At 44.9% G+C, this 15,194-nt stretch overlaps 2 protein-coding genes across 6 annotated transcripts in view; one reads left to right on the forward strand and one right to left on the reverse strand.

Annotated features, from left to right (window-relative positions):
- Positions 1-359: 359 nt before the first annotated feature.
- MRPL35 (mitochondrial ribosomal protein L35) lies at positions 360-10,383 on the forward strand. 4 transcript variants are annotated; one of them, XM_074951884.1, is made up of 5 exons: positions 360-496; positions 5,535-5,721; positions 6,739-6,883; positions 7,123-7,256; positions 10,117-10,348. In XM_074951884.1, exons 1-5 carry the CDS (start codon positions 463-465, stop codon positions 10,142-10,144), a joined length of 528 nt encoding a protein of 175 aa, XP_074807985.1. In that variant the 5' UTR covers positions 360-462; the 3' UTR covers positions 10,145-10,348. The 4 variants fall into 4 exon arrangements, with proteins under 4 accessions (XP_074807985.1, XP_074807982.1, XP_074807984.1 ...); XM_074951881.1 differs by having other exon boundaries at positions 7,123-10,381; XM_074951883.1 differs by having other exon boundaries at positions 443-555; positions 7,123-10,382.
- The window catches only part of REEP1 (receptor accessory protein 1), a 109,578-nt gene continuing 102,671 nt past the window's right edge, over positions 8,288-15,194 (reverse strand). The window contains exon 9 of one of the 2 annotated variants that reach the window (XM_074951880.1): positions 8,288-12,253. In XM_074951880.1, coding sequence (XP_074807981.1) covers positions 12,182-12,253 — 72 coding nt within the window. In that variant the 3' untranslated portion in view covers positions 8,288-12,181. The remainder of the gene's footprint in view (positions 12,254-15,194) is intronic. The other variant, XM_074951879.1, reaches the window with a different exon arrangement.

Genomic DNA, 15,194 nt, shown 5'->3' on the forward strand with positions numbered 1-15,194 from the left:
ACTGGGGTAACTGTTACCCCCTGTGCCCCTGCTGGGTTTTGCCCTCTGCCAGCGCCTCACCGCGAGCTTAACTCCCGCCCCAGCCCTCATGTTGCCCGTTAGCCCCTCTCCTAATCCTGCCTCCAGCTGCTTGACCCCCCCTGACCAGTCAGTTTCTGCCCCCTGCGCCGACCCTGGGCATCCCCCTCCTCCGATTCGCCCCTTGGCCACTTTTTAACCCCTGTCAAGCGCACTCAGCAGAATCCTACGGGTATACGGGCAGGGTGAAGGGCAGTGGCTTCAGCAGATGAACTGAGCATGCTCAGTACGCCACCGGCCGCAGCACATTCCGGCGCCGCGCAGTATCCTGCTCCGCCCCTTGCCTGTAACCGCCCGTCCCGCGGGCTCCGCGTTCTAGTCCCCGCTCCCTGCGCGGTATGTCCCTCGCTGCCTGCCGTAGGCAGTCTGCGCGCGGCTGGCAAGATGGCGGCAGCTGTCGTTACGCGGAGGCTGTCGGGTCAGTGTGAGAGACTCTAGCGGCGGGGGCCGGCTCCTTGCCCGTGGCGAGGATGCAGGGTAGGGGAGGTGAGCGGGGGGGATCCTGGCCCGTGGGGGCAGCTCCTGGATCACGGTGGCCATCAATTCCTTGCCCCCTTTCAGCAGCCCGGCCAGTGGTTCTGTCGGGGGCAGCACCAACCGGAACCCTCCTGCCCTTGCTTAACAATCAGCTACTCCAGTTCGCTGCCTCTAGGGGACATGGGATTTGGGACTGGGAACCTCGGGCTGAGGCTCTGCCCCAGCTGCACCCAGATGGGGCGTGGGGCCCACGCTTCGGGTGAGCAGGTGTCTGGTTTTCGACCGGCGCACCCAGTCAAAAACGGGATCCTGGCAGCTCCCGTCAGCGCTGCTGACCAGGCCGCTGACTGTCTGGTTGTCGGCGCTGCACAGCGGGGCTGGCAGGCTCCTGGGAAGCAGCCAGCATGTTCCCCCTCTGGCTGCTAGGTGTAGGGGCAACCTGGGGGCTCCGTATGCTGTCCCCACCCCAAGCACCGCCCCTACAGCTCCCATTGGCCGTGGTTCCCAGCCAGTGGGAGCTGCAGGGGTAACACCTGTGGAGGGAGCGGCGCAGAGCTGCCTGACCAGGCCTCTGCGTAGGAGCCGGAGGGAGGACATGCCGCTGCTTCCAGGAGCTGCTTGAAGTAAGTGCTGCCTGAAGCCTGCACCCCTGACCTCCTCCTGGGTCTCTGCCCCAGCCCTGATCCCCTGCCCTCTGAACCCCTCAATCCCAACCCAGAGTTACCCTCCTACACCTCAAACTACTTATCCCCAGCCCCACCCCAGAGCCTGCACCCGCATCCCTCACCCCCCCCCATCTGCACCCCAACTCTCTGCCCAAGCCCTGATCCCCCTCCTGCCCTTTGAACCCCTCGATCCCAGCCCAGAGCACCCTCCTACATCCCCAACCAGAGCCCTCATTCCCCTCCTGCACCCTCACCCCCAACCAGAGTCCCCTTCCACACTCCAACCCCCCCCCCCGCCCAGAGCCCCTTTCTGCACCCCAAATCCGTCATCCCCGGCCCCACAGTGGAGCCCCAGCCCGAGCCATCACCCCTTCTCGCATCCTAACCCACTGTCTCAGCCCTCCCCCCCCCCCCCGCACTCTGAACTGCTCATTTCTGGTCCCACCCCAGAGCCTGCACCCCCAGCTGAAGCCCTCACCCCCTCCCACACCCCAGCCCTCTGAGGCAGCCCAGTTAAAATGAGTGAGGGTGGAGGAGGAGAGCAAGCAATGGGGGGGGGGAGAGATGGAGTGAGTAGGGGCGGGGCCTCGGAGAAGGGGCAAGGCATGGGCAGGGTCTTGGAGAAGGGGCGGGGCAAGGGTGTTCGGTTTTGTGTGAGTAGAAAGTTGCCACCCCTACCCACACTGACCATGTATTAGAGATGGAAGGGTGTAACTGGAAGCGGATTGCGGCAGCCCTCGTTGGTATGGGGGCCTGTGTGGTTTGCAGAGATGACAAATCCCAGCATGCACTACAGCTGTGTCACTCAAACTGGGATGGAGCATCCTGTGCAAGATGAAGCAGTGCATGGTGGGATTTGGTATTTTTATAGCTGCACCTCCTTGAATCAAAATGAAGCATTGCATGCTGGGACATGTCTCCATGCACCATACTCCAGGGTCACGCATGTGACAAGCCCAACCTTTTGGCTTGTCCTCACCCTGTTTAGTGAGTCTCATAAATAGCTTTTAAAAAGTTCACTCATCCACAGGCAACTGATGGAACATGATGTAGGTGACTTCATCTTCAAATTGGATATGAGGGCTGTACATAACACAGTCCTCCAGCCCAAAAGTTCTTGGGTCAGGATGGAGAACTGCATGTTAGAATCTCATTTATGCGGGGTGCATTTCCATATTGAAAGTGACTGTGGCTATGGCCATGAGTGTGTTTTCCCTGTGAGCCACGCTTTGGCCGTTCTTGGTTTAGACAAACTGCAGCTTTTTGGTGCTGTGATTCCCTGTAACCATGGATGGTGTGCAATGCTCTGAAATGCTGGTCTGTCTTGCCAGAAGCCTAGCTAAATGATTTCTAAAACATCGAAGGGGAAACAGGGTGATCTGTGTGCTAAACAGGGAAGAATTAGTGGGGGAAGCAAAAGTGGATGGGAACCTGGGAGGCAGTGACCATGAGATGGTCGAGTTCAGGATCCTGACACAGGGAAGAAAGGTAAGCAGCAGGATACGGACCCTGGACTTCAGGAAAGCAGACTTCAACTCCCTCAGGGAGCGGATGGGTAGGATCCCCTGGGGGACTAACATGAAGGGGAAAGGAGTCCAGGAGAGCTGGCTGTATTTCAAGGAATCCCTGTTGAGGTTACAGGGACAAACCATCCCGATGAGTCGAAAGAATAGTAAATATGGCAGGCGACCAGCTTGGCTTAATGGTGAAATCTTAGCGGATCTTAAACATAAAAAAGAAGCTTACAAGAAGTGGAAGGTTGGACATATGACCAGGGAAGAGTATAAAAATATTGCTCGGGCATGTAGGAATGAAATCAGGAGGGCCAAATCGCACCTGGAGCTGCAGCTAGCAAGAGATGTTAAGAGTAACAAGAAGGGTTTCTTCAGGTATGTTGGCAACAAGAAGAAAGCCAAGGAAAGTGTGGGCCCCTTACTGAATGAGGGAGGCAACCTAGTGACAGAGGATGTGGAAAAAGCTAATGTGCTCAATGCTTTTTTTGCCTCTGTCTTCACTAACAAGGACAGCTCCCAGACTGCTGCGCTGGGCATCGCAACATGGGGAGTAGATGGCCAGCCCTCTGTGGAGAAAGAGGTGGTTAGGGACTATTTAGAAAAGCTGGACGTGCACAAGTCCATGGGGCCGGACGAGTTGCATCCGAGAGTGCTAAAGGAGTTGGCGGCTGTGATTGCAGAGCCATTGGCCATTATCTTTGAAAACTCGTGGCGAACGGGGGAAGTCCCAGGTGACTGGAAAAAGGCTAATGTAGTGCCAATCTTTAAAAAAGGGAAGAAGGAGGATCCTGGGAACTACAGGCCAGTCAGCCTCACCTCAGTCCCCGGAAAAATCATGGAGCAGGTCCTCAAGGAATCAATCCTGAAGCACTTACATGAGAGGAAAGTGATCAGGAACAGTCAGCATGGATTCACCAAGGGAAGGTCATGCCTGACTAATCTAATCGCCTTCTATGATGAGATTACTGATTCTGTGGGTGAAGGGAAAGCAGTGGATGTATTGTTTCTTGACTTTAGCAAAGCTTTTGACACGGTCTCCCACAGTATTCTTGTCAGCAAGTTAAAGAAGTATGGGCTGGATGAATGTACTATAAGGTGGGTAGAAAGTTGGCTAGATTGTCGGGCTCAACGGATAGTGATCAATGGCTCCATGTCTAGTTGGCAGCCGGTGTCTAGTGGAGTGCCCCAGGGGTCGGTCCTGGGGCCGGTTTTGTTCAATATCTTCATAAATGATCTGGAGGATGGTGTGGATTGCACTCTCAGCAAATTTGCGGATGATACTAAACTGGGAGGAGTGGTAGATACGTTGGAGGGCAGAGATAGGATACAGAGGGACCTAGACAAATTGGAGGATTGAGCCAAAAGAAACCTGATGATGTTCAATAAGGATAAGTCCAGGGTCCTGCACTTAGGACGGAAGAACCCAATGCACAGCTACAGACTAGGAACCGAATGGCTAGGCAGCAGTTCTGCGGAAAAGGACCTAGGGGTTACAGTGGACGAGAAGCTGGATATGAGTCAGCAGTGTGCCCTTGTTGCCAAGAAGGCCAATGGCATTTTGGGATGTATAAGTAGGGGCATAGCGAGCAGATCGAGGGACGTGATCATTCCCCTCTATTCGACATTGGTGAGGCCTCATCTGGAGTACTGTGTCCAGTTTTGGGCCCCACACTACAAGAAGGATGTGGATAAATTGGAGAGAGTCCAGCGAAGGGCAACAAAAATGATTAGGGGTCTGGAACACATGACTTATGAGGAGAGGCTGAGGGAACTGGGATTGTTTAGTCTGCAGAAGAGAAGAATGAGGGGGGATTTGATAGCTGCTTTCAGCTACCTGAGAGGTGGTTCCAAAGAGGATGGTTCTAGGCTATTCTCAGTGGTAGAAGAGGACAGGACAAGGAGTAATGGTCTCAGGTTGCAGTGGGGGAGGTTTAGGTTGGATATTAGGAAAAACTTTTTCACTAGGAGGGGTGGTGAAACACTGGAATGCGTTACCTAGGGAGGTGGTAGAATCTCCTTCCTTGGAAGTTTTTAAGGTCAGGCTTGACAAAGCCTTGGCTGGGATGATTTGATTGGGGATTGGTCCTGCTTTGAGCAGGGGGTTGGACTAGATGACCTCCTGAGGTCCCTTCCAACCCTGATATTCTATGATTCTATGATTCTAAACACTGAAAGGAAAGTGTCATGTTTAAAGTTGTTGGTCAGAAGCGCTCTGTGTATGGGGAAATGATTTTTGTTTTCTCTTTGCAATATTTAGTTTCAGCTCATAAATGAGCAAAACATCAATATTAATGTCAATCTTTTACAATTTATAAAAGAAGACTTATTTCTAGATATCATTAGTCTGAAAATACTTATTGAAAGGCTGTCTTAAGATAATGTACATGAGAGCAGCAAAATATTTCCAACAGGGTCTTGGTCAGTCAACCATCATTATAAAACTTTCCTTGATTTTCATTGACCGCTAGGTGGCAGATCTTCAAAAACTTTCACACCCAGAAGCTGAAGATTCTGAATTTGGTGCTAGAATGAAAGTCATTGGTGATATTGAACCTACATGTTAGAGTGTCTGAGGAATATCTAGCTCTACATTTTCAGCCAGAGAGATTTTGATGATTACCCTTGCCAATCCCACTGTCTGCTGTGTGCAAAGTGTCTAAACAGGGAATCTAGCAGATTTGTAATTAAGTGGTATTAATGTTTACTGCAACACAAAACATGGGTTCAGGTGTCAGGCGGTTTCAACCCACTGCTCACTTTTCATTAACTTTTCCTGGTATTATCTGTTCTTTCGCCATAGGGATTTTAAGACCTCTGAATTTTCTGGTCCCTTTGGCCTACAACAGCTCCTGCAACATCCGTCTTATTTCTGGACTCTCCATACGATGTTTCAACCGGGTGCAGGCACCATTAGCTTCCTCTGCTACGAAACCTTTGTTGTCTGTTAGTGATCGGTCATGTGGGTGTCCTCTCTCCATCTTTAACAGGTATGGTGTGTTTTTAAAGGGTGAATGTTACATAAAACCTATTAGAAAACAAAGAGCCTGCTGTAAAATTTGCAGAATGTAATACACACTAGAGTCAGCACTAGGACTTTCTTTCATATTTCCCACCATTGCACTAGCCCAGTGTACAGTTCAGCTCCACCAGTGGCATCAGTGGTTGGAATGCAATGTAGACCACCACAAGTATGTTTGTCACCGACCTAACTCTGCTCAGAGCAGGTTGAACCAGTGCTAGAGCAATGATGGGAAACAAAGAAAAATACCTGTGTACACAAGCTTATAAGGAGCGTGTTAGGGTTAAACCTGATTTCTATCCAAATTCCATATTCTCATCAACACTTTTGAAAAGTAGCATCTTTCCCCAATTTGGCATGGGAAGTTCTGCGGCTACTTTTCACTCTTGCAAGCGGGATCAGTTTTTAAAACTCCTTCTCCCACCTGTATCATGTCAAGACCCTTTAATGAAGATACAAGATGGAACGTGCCTCAAACATGTACCTCAGCTCATCGCAATAAGAAACCTTGTTATAAAACTGGTGTTTGTTTTATTAATTAAAATAATGAAAGCCCCAGATCTCTAACGTTAAAACACGTAATTTTAACTTTTCACCTGAGCTAGCTCTTGTGTTATACTACCCTGAGTTCTCAACTCCATTTTTAAAAGTTATGAACCAAAGAAAACTGTCTATACAGTGCCTAGCACAGTGGGGCCCTAGTCCATAACTAAGGGTCCTAGGTGCTACGATAATTTAAATAATAATATTTGAAATTCACTCAGCCAGACATTTGCACTGCAATGTAATAGATATGTATATGTCAATACTCAGCCAAAGGGCCTATTGAAATGTTAGATCAGTTTGCTTTTAAATTTTCTGAGGCAAGTTGGTGTAAAGCCACTCTGGGTTTTCCAGGTGGAGTCAGTCAGGTGCTGCGTTCTGGGGAAAGACCACTTAGTTCTTGTTAAATTACATACTTCATCTTTTCTGTTCTTTATTTCAGTGTAACAGCCTTACTGCCACATGTCCTTCAGCAGCCAGCGAGGACTCTCACATATTATAGCCTTCGAAAAGGAAAGAGGAAATCTGTAAAATCTGTGGTCTATAGATTTCTCCGACTGCACTGTGGCCTTTGGTTAAGGAAAAAAGTAAGGCTTTCATTTTATTAAATATGAGATCTACCCTTACTTAAAAGAGTGACCAGCTGCCTTCCTTCCTCTAGGGATCAGTAGTGATTGGGGGGGAAGATTAAAAAAACAAAGAAAATCCAGGGTGAGAGTTGAAAGCTGACTTGCTCAGGGCATGGGGATTGTTGAGGTATGGGTTATTATTGTTGCTATACATCCGTCTATGGTAAAGTGATGTAGAATGCTTTGTCTTCTGACAGGCTGGTTACAAGAAAAAATTATGGAAAAAGTCTATTCGCCAGAAAAGACGCTTGAGGGAACAAGTGTTTTGCAATAAAACTCAAAGTAAACTCCTTGATAAAATGACCACTTCTTTCTGGAAGAGAAGAAACTGGTACGTTGATGATCCCTTCCAGAAGTATCATGATCGCACAAACCTTCGACTATAGAAAACCTCTCTCTTCTGTGTCTCAGTTCACGCTTCTGTTTTTCCTCTTACTGCCCAATACATGACATTGTATGTAGGCTGGGATCTTTTTATGTATTTCCAAAGACAAATAACTATAGTCTGTCATTTTTCCACATTTACATGTAACATGCAAATATACAGTCTGATTTGAATTATTGGTACAAACACCCAAAATAAACTAATTCTGGACTGTGACTGGAGTATTCAGTCATACTTGGTTATTGTATTTCACTTAAAGTGGAGGAGGGGCAAGGGGAAAAGTTGAGAAATTTTGATTCAGCTAAATATTCTGAACTTCTTGTGGTGAGATTCTTGCAATAGGGTATGTAGTTGAACATCTAAGCTAAATTTTAAGAATTAATATTAGAATGGGAATGTTTAAAGCAGTTTGAAAAATACAAATAATATAGAATGGGTATTACCAAAGCACCCAGGAGCCCCAGTCATGGACCGGGACTCCATTGGGCGAGGCACTGTACAAACAGAACAAAAAGACAGTTCCTGTCTCAGTGTCTGCATTAACTGAATGGGGCTACCATTTTAATAACACTGCCCAGTTTGATACTGAGTAGGACTGACGTAGCTTCTCCACTGGAAAACGCTGAAAATTGTTCCAAATGTTGGTCAGTGGATAACTAAAGTGATTAAAACAAATGTTAAATTAGCTAAAATTAGAGAACTTCCCTTACAACCACTCTGAACGTTTCTAATTTTCATTGCTTTCTTATTAATTGTGAATAATTGCCTGCTTGTTAATTCTCTTTTAAATTCTGGCTCCACTTTACACTACACATTTTGGTACACTCATGGCCCTTTTATATGAAATAATGTATGTGATTTTAGTTTTACACTCGAGGTCAGGATGATATGTTTGCTTCTGCTTTTACTAAGGCCCAATCCCTTGCATTCTTTAAAACTTGGCAGCCTGTAGACAATGTGACAACAGTAGCTTCAGACTGTTCCATTCTCTTTACTGTAGCCTCTGTCAATCAGTTCCATTATCACTTGTTTGACAAGACAAGGCTTACTTTATAATAAAGCTGTGGTAGTCCAATGAATTCACTGGTAACAGGTTTAGTAGCTGTATTTTTTACCAACTGGTATTACAGAAAGGAGTTCTGAAGGACATGCAGCATTTAGTGAATACATCTATATACAGTTAGCAAGAATTAAGACAACTAAATAATGCAGTAATAAAAGTAACAAGTATTCTGGCCTGCCAGATACATAGAACAGACTGAAGATGCTTTCTTCTTTGTGGGTTTTTTTTCTTTTAAAGAAAAGATTAAGACTTTATTCAGGATGTATATCAAGCATAACAAAACCAGCAAAACGCCAACCTTTGGAATACTGTTGTAATGTCCGTCCTTATGAGGCATTAAGTGTACTGTCCTATCACAGATCTTTTACACTGATCATGGGAAAGAAACCTCTTTTAAGTGCACAGTTATGATCCTTAAATATGTTTGTATAAGTGTGAATCTCAAGAGTACGCATAGTGTTCTTTACAATTTTAAATACGTGCTAAGTGCAAAACAGGTACCCGAAACAAATAAACAGCAAAAGAAGACTGATTAATAAGCATTCTGTCACAAATATATAGATATTACTACATGAGAACATGGATATTTCACAGAGCACAGTCAAAGGCAGCAGGCTGTTTACATGATGCCAGGGAGCATCACATCCCTCTAGTAAGCCTTTCCTCATTTTTTAATCACGAGGTAATTTCTCCCCTTGTTAGAAACAGAAGGCCTGGTTCTCCTCTTCCTTATACCAGGTTTACACTTGTATAATTCCCTTGGCAATTACTCCCAATTTACACTAGGGTAAGTGGCACCTTGGCTGTAATTGAAAATAGCCCTGCTTCAATGATCATTGTAGCTGCACTGGTGCTGATAGTTACATTTAGACAAGGAGGCATAAGGGTTTGCAGTGAGTTGCTCAAAGTTTACCCCATTCATAATTAAGGTAAATCCTGTGTAAACATGCAGGCTAATTCACTGGCCCAGGCACCAAAGAACATTCTCCAGTCACAGGATTTCTGTCCCCTTCTCTTCAAGGCTTTAGTTTTATTTCTTCAAAATAACACATTCAACATATCATTGCCTGAGCTGGGGTCTTTTGCAGGGGCCTAACTACTCCATACAGGCTTACAACCACCTGAGAGTCGGATACCCTGGGTTTTTTCCCCAGAGCTGAGGACTGATGCTGGAGGGGGCCTTGCCCCCAACCTGAGCTCTTGTTATTGATGAGAACCGGGTTATCTTCAAGCTACCTGCTCCTTGATCTTACTGCTTCAGCTGGGTGGCAACTGATTAGGCAGAGGAGGGGCTGGAGCCCCATTCCCCTTAAAGGGCCAGTTAGCATGTGATAGTCTGATTAGTTCAATTGATGCAAACCCAGGTTTGCCTCTGTCTACTGCTAGGGGTCAGCCCATGTGTAGCAACAACAATTGTTGAACTGAAGTTATTCCCAAGGGGAGACAGTGCCTGAGAGAAGAGTCAGGACCAAAGAACATACAGCTGATGTCAATCCCAAATGAACATATGTATCTGAATGTTAAAATGACAGACCTTTAGAGGAAGCATTTGTAAACAACCTGTGTCTGTAATATACTGAATTCAAAGCAAGTGATTGTTGTAGCCTGTGTACAGAACACTATACCACTAAGCATACATGTTTAGGCATTCACATTTCTTGTCAGTATATACACAAATACACAGCTCAGTTGATAACACATTTTTGCCAGCGATATGAAAAGTGGGGTTTGTTTTTTTTTCAGTTATACAGTGAATGTCTTCGAGAGATAAGGCAACTCCCTTGTCAACAGTTTCACCTCAGCATTTAAGAAAATCGAAACAGTCAAGTTTACAGTAAAACAGCAGGTCAGACATTTAAATAACTTTAGTGAGGATGAATGTTAATACACTGAGTAGAATTCATCAAACGTTATGCAGCTGTATATTTTTATTTTTGGCATAATTTGAGTGCAAACTTGTCAGCTTTTGTTTTGTTTTATGGCACCCTATTGCGTAGCACTGAAAATAAATTTCAGCGAACACTTCAGGCAACGTTGCGATTTTTTTTAAAAAACTTTTGCTGAAAAATCAAATTGATTCTAAAGCTGCTTAACTTAAATACATAAGCTTGGCTACTCAAAGCTTTTGCTGAGTGTGTTCTAATGACGGAATATTTTTCAACTGCCATCTAGAACGCATTTTTTTTTTTTAGCATATAGTCTTCACAAAACACAATATACTCAGTGCTTATAAGGAAAATCAGATTTTCCAATAACAGGTCCAAGTATTGTGGCAATCGCAAGAAATGTCTGTTTGCCCTTTCCTCTTACTAACCAAACTGATACAAATGTTTGTGGGGAGGGGACAGCAGTAATTTTTACTTCCCAAACCATTTAAGGAAGCTTCAGAATTACCTCAAGATGAGTTAGTAAGAAGGCTGAGATGTAGAAGCCTATCCGTCAGATAATATTTAACAAAGGCCACATCGGATATGCTTATCTCTGAGTCTGGTGCACTCTAACCAGTTATTGGCATGCTGGGCCACTTCTGTACCTGAACTAGGTTAACAATATTATTCATAATCAAGTCTGTTTATTGATCAGTTATCAATGGCAATCAGACGTCACATTCTAAAAGTTTTTCTAGTCTATGGGATAGGGCCAAGAGCAAACACAAAGGGCCACATAATTAACTCATTTATGAATTTCACATGCTTTTACATTTACAGGAGACACCAACTTTAAGCACAAATACACATATCCTACAACTTCTTCCTCTTCTTTTGTATTTAGCATTTATATATGGATACCAATGCACCAGCCAAACTACAGAGTCTCATGGTTTAAACCAGAATCCACATACTGGCAAAATTCTCTCCAAGCCACATGGAAGAGCTCTTCTCTGGCTGCGGGAATGCTATTCCCACATCTGCACCAGGAAAGCAAAACACTTGAAGTGAGCTCCTACATGCAGATGAGGATGGTGAATTTTGCCCTATGAACTCAATGGCTAATGTGATTCTGGTTAACATTGTAGCAGTTATACAAACATGGCTTACATATATTGTAGAACTGCCAGTAAAATGTTGATCAAAAGTTATAAGATTAATTCTTTCATTTTTACAAAATATATCACTTCTTCTGGCTCAGGAGTATCAAAATTAAGACTCCCCTACTTTATTTTGTGAAATCAGTTCATTCTCTTGTACATCTCTCTTTCTCATCATCTCTAAGTTGTTGTCTCTACATTTTCAGCACAATGACGAGTTCACATAATTTACTTGCAGAAAAAGAAATGGAGCTGCAGCTCAACTTTTGCTAATAAGTCTCAGACATTCTGTACAGTCGAAAGAATTCAAAATATCTCACGTCCGTCACAGTCTTGTTATAAGATGGAGGAAGGGTAGGGAGAAAAATCTATGGCTCCTGCAAGTCCTCTTCGTTAAGGATAAAGCCATAAACAGATACATTAGTCAAAGTATCATTGAGAGCTATTGAGTATTTTTTTGTTTGTTTGCATTCACAAGCTAAAACTATGCAGACACAACTAATAATTGCAAATGTACAGCCTGACAGGGTTAGCTTGAGTGATTGTATATTCTGCAAATGAAACGGGGACTCTGACACTGTTACTACCTGTGAGAGTGTTCTCATGTTATGGGAAAATGCAAGTAACGTGTAACTTAAGGGAAGAGAGAAAGGCAATGTCTGCAGTGCTGCACATCAAATCACATCCATCTCACTGCTGTTTTTCTACATAATTAGCAAGTAGCTCTTTAAGGCAGAAGAGAGACATTCTGTGGATCTTGGTGCTATTGGCTCATCGCACTCACATGGTTTCAGTGGTAGAGGTCGAGGTACTTTTCTTCCTGAAGCGAGGTCTAAGAGGTCTAGGCGGTGCCTGTGGGGAATCAAGGGAAGTTTTTGTTGAAACAGGAGTAACATATTGTTTTACATCTTCAAAGTGATGTACAGATATTCATTTACTCATCCTCATGATACCTCATGGAGGGCAGGTAGGTATTATCCACATTTAGAGATGAAGAAACAAAGACCGGATCCCTAATAAATCCCCATGTAAAGATTCCCTAAATAGGCAGCTGGGAATTTCCCCAATATGAGGGAATCCTTGAGTGGCTTAAAGCCCTGTAGCCAGCTCAACACCATCACCCTTCTGGACTCCTGACTTAGGAGGCATGGCCAGAGCACACTGTGCTCCAATAAACCCTACCGGAGTAATGGCCCCTAGGAAGGCATTATAAGCTAGTGCAATTTACAGAAGCCTCGAGACTGCTCTAAGTTATGCCCATATGATCAGGAGAGCAAAAAAGTACCAGAACGCCAATTTTGGCACTCCCCACCCCAAATGCTGCTCCAGGGCACCTGAGAAATCAGTCGTCTGGGCCCCACAAAACCTAAGGCCCACTTGAAAGGGAACAATGCATGCTGTGACTTGTAGCCTTCACAGGCAGCCTCTTCATAAAAAAAGACAAGGACATCTGCAATCTTCTCCATTTTATGCTAACTGGATGAAGCATGTGAACTCCTGCCAAGCTGCCAACCCAGATTCCTTGTCCGGACAAAGCCTGGACACTGTTTGAAATTATTTCAAAACAGAATCATTGAAATTCTGCCTTACAGTTACATTACTGATGTGGAGTTCTTAAAAATAGACCCCTTCAGACATCATAAGTGAGCTACAAGCGGACGGTTCACTGTACAACTCACAGGCAATCTGCCAGGAGGTCTATCATGGCTGCCTAAGTGGCAGGTGCCAGATTAACTCCGCTTTAGTCTCAAATCCTGGGTAGCCCCATTCCCCAGGTGGGTAAACAGTCTGAGAGAGAGAAAGCACCCTGAGCAGCAAACAGACCACTATGTGGTGGTGGTAACCACTGGTGCATAGTTCACCCAACAGAGCTACAGCATGGCCCAGTTATGGTTTGTGAGAATCACACAGGACACTAGTTAGATGAATCTTAAAGCAGTAGAAAGTGTTGCTCAGTTTAAAAATGCATTTACGTACATTGTGTAGCAAACTGCCTATGCCGTAGCAGGCCAGCATATTATGATTCTCCATAATATGCTAGTATTCATAATGAGTGCATGGTAGCTGAATGACTATAAAGTGATATAACATACAAATCACTTTTCAATATTCTGTCAAGTACTTAGATTTGCTCAACACATAGGGCCAAAATCTGCCCTGGTTTCAGGGGGAACAGATATCATTGGCTTCACTGTAAATTGTGCCCGCTTACACCAGGCCTGAGTAGTGTGGGCCATCATCACACAGCTTAACCTGGCATCTACCACCCACTCCCATTCTCTACCAGATAGTACCCCAAAACTGTCTTGGGCCCCAATCCTGAAATCCTTACACCAGAAAAACTCTCAATGAAATTAACAGAAGTTGGGCCCGAGTATGGTCTGCAGGCTTGAGCCTCTGGCAGTTTGCTGCATGGCTGGCAGATCTAGCTATCTGTGGTATTTACATGGCCTCCATCATCATGGTATCTGAGCACCTCACAATCTTTAATGCATTGCTCCTCACAACACCCGACAGCTAGGGCAGTGCTATTATCTCCATTTTACAGATGGGGAACTGAGGCACAGAAAGACTAAGGCCCAGATCCCCAAAGGTACTTAGGCAGCTAACTTCCACTAATTTCCATTTGAAATCTTTGGGGATCTGGGCCTATATGACTTGCCTAAAGTCACAGAGATAATTGTGGTAGAGCAGATTTGAACTGAACCCAGGTCTCCGGCAAGCCCCCAACCACTGGGGCCCACCCTTCGTTTTTACTTCAGGAATAGTCAGGAGATTCAAGTCCTCTTGTCTTTCCATTAGTTTGCAGTTACCCACAACTGATCTAGGACAAGTATGTATTTCCAGATCACAGCAGAGACAACTCCATTTCTGCTATCTTACCTGTTTCAATCTTTACAACCAGAGACTCATGGGTTAACTCATGGCTGGCATTTAAAGGTCTCTGCACAGAATTACAGAATCAAAGAATTGTAGGACTGGAAGAGCCCTTGAGAGGTCTTCTAGTCCACTCCCCTGCACTCAGGGCAGGACTAAGTATTATCTAGACCATCCCTGACAGGTGATTGTCTAACCTGCCCTTAAAAATCTCCAAAGACAGAGATTCCACAATCTCCCTAGTCCATTTATTCCAGTGCTTAACTACCCTGACAGTTAGGAAGTTTTTCCTAATGTCCAACTGAAATGGCTCTTTCTGCAATTTAAGCCCATTGCTTCTTGTCCTATTCCTTGTAACAACCTTTTATAAAAACTGTTATCTTGTGCCCTCTCAGTCTTCTCTTTTCCAGACTAAACAAACCCAATTTTTTCAATCTTCCCTCATCGGTCATGTTTTCTAGACCTTTAATCATTTTTGTTGTTCTTCTCTGGACTTTCTCCAGTTTGTCCACATCTTTCCCAAAATGTGGTGCCCAGAACCAGACACAGTACTCCAGTTGAGGCACAATCAGTGCGGAGTAGAGCCGAAGAATTATTTCGTGTGTTTTGCTTACAACACTCCTGCTAATACATCCCAGAATGATGTTCGCTTTTTTTGCAACAGGGTTACACTGTTGACTCATATTTAGCTTGTGATTCACTATGACCTCCAGATCCTTTTCTACAGTACTCCATTCTAGGTAGTCATTTCCCATTTTGTACGTGTGCAAAACTGATTGTTCCTTCCTAAATGGAGTACTTTGAGACATCTCAAGTCTCCTCCCAGCTTCTCATGTAATGCCAATGCCAACCGCTTCTCTGTTCTACTTCTCTTGTGTTTTAAAGACATCAGATACCCAGAGGAGGGGTGGGGGGA

The sequence above is a fragment of the Natator depressus genome, chromosome 4 (assembly GCF_965152275.1).
Source record: "Natator depressus isolate rNatDep1 chromosome 4, rNatDep2.hap1, whole genome shotgun sequence".
NCBI classification, from domain to species: domain Eukaryota; kingdom Metazoa; phylum Chordata; order Testudines; family Cheloniidae; genus Natator; species Natator depressus.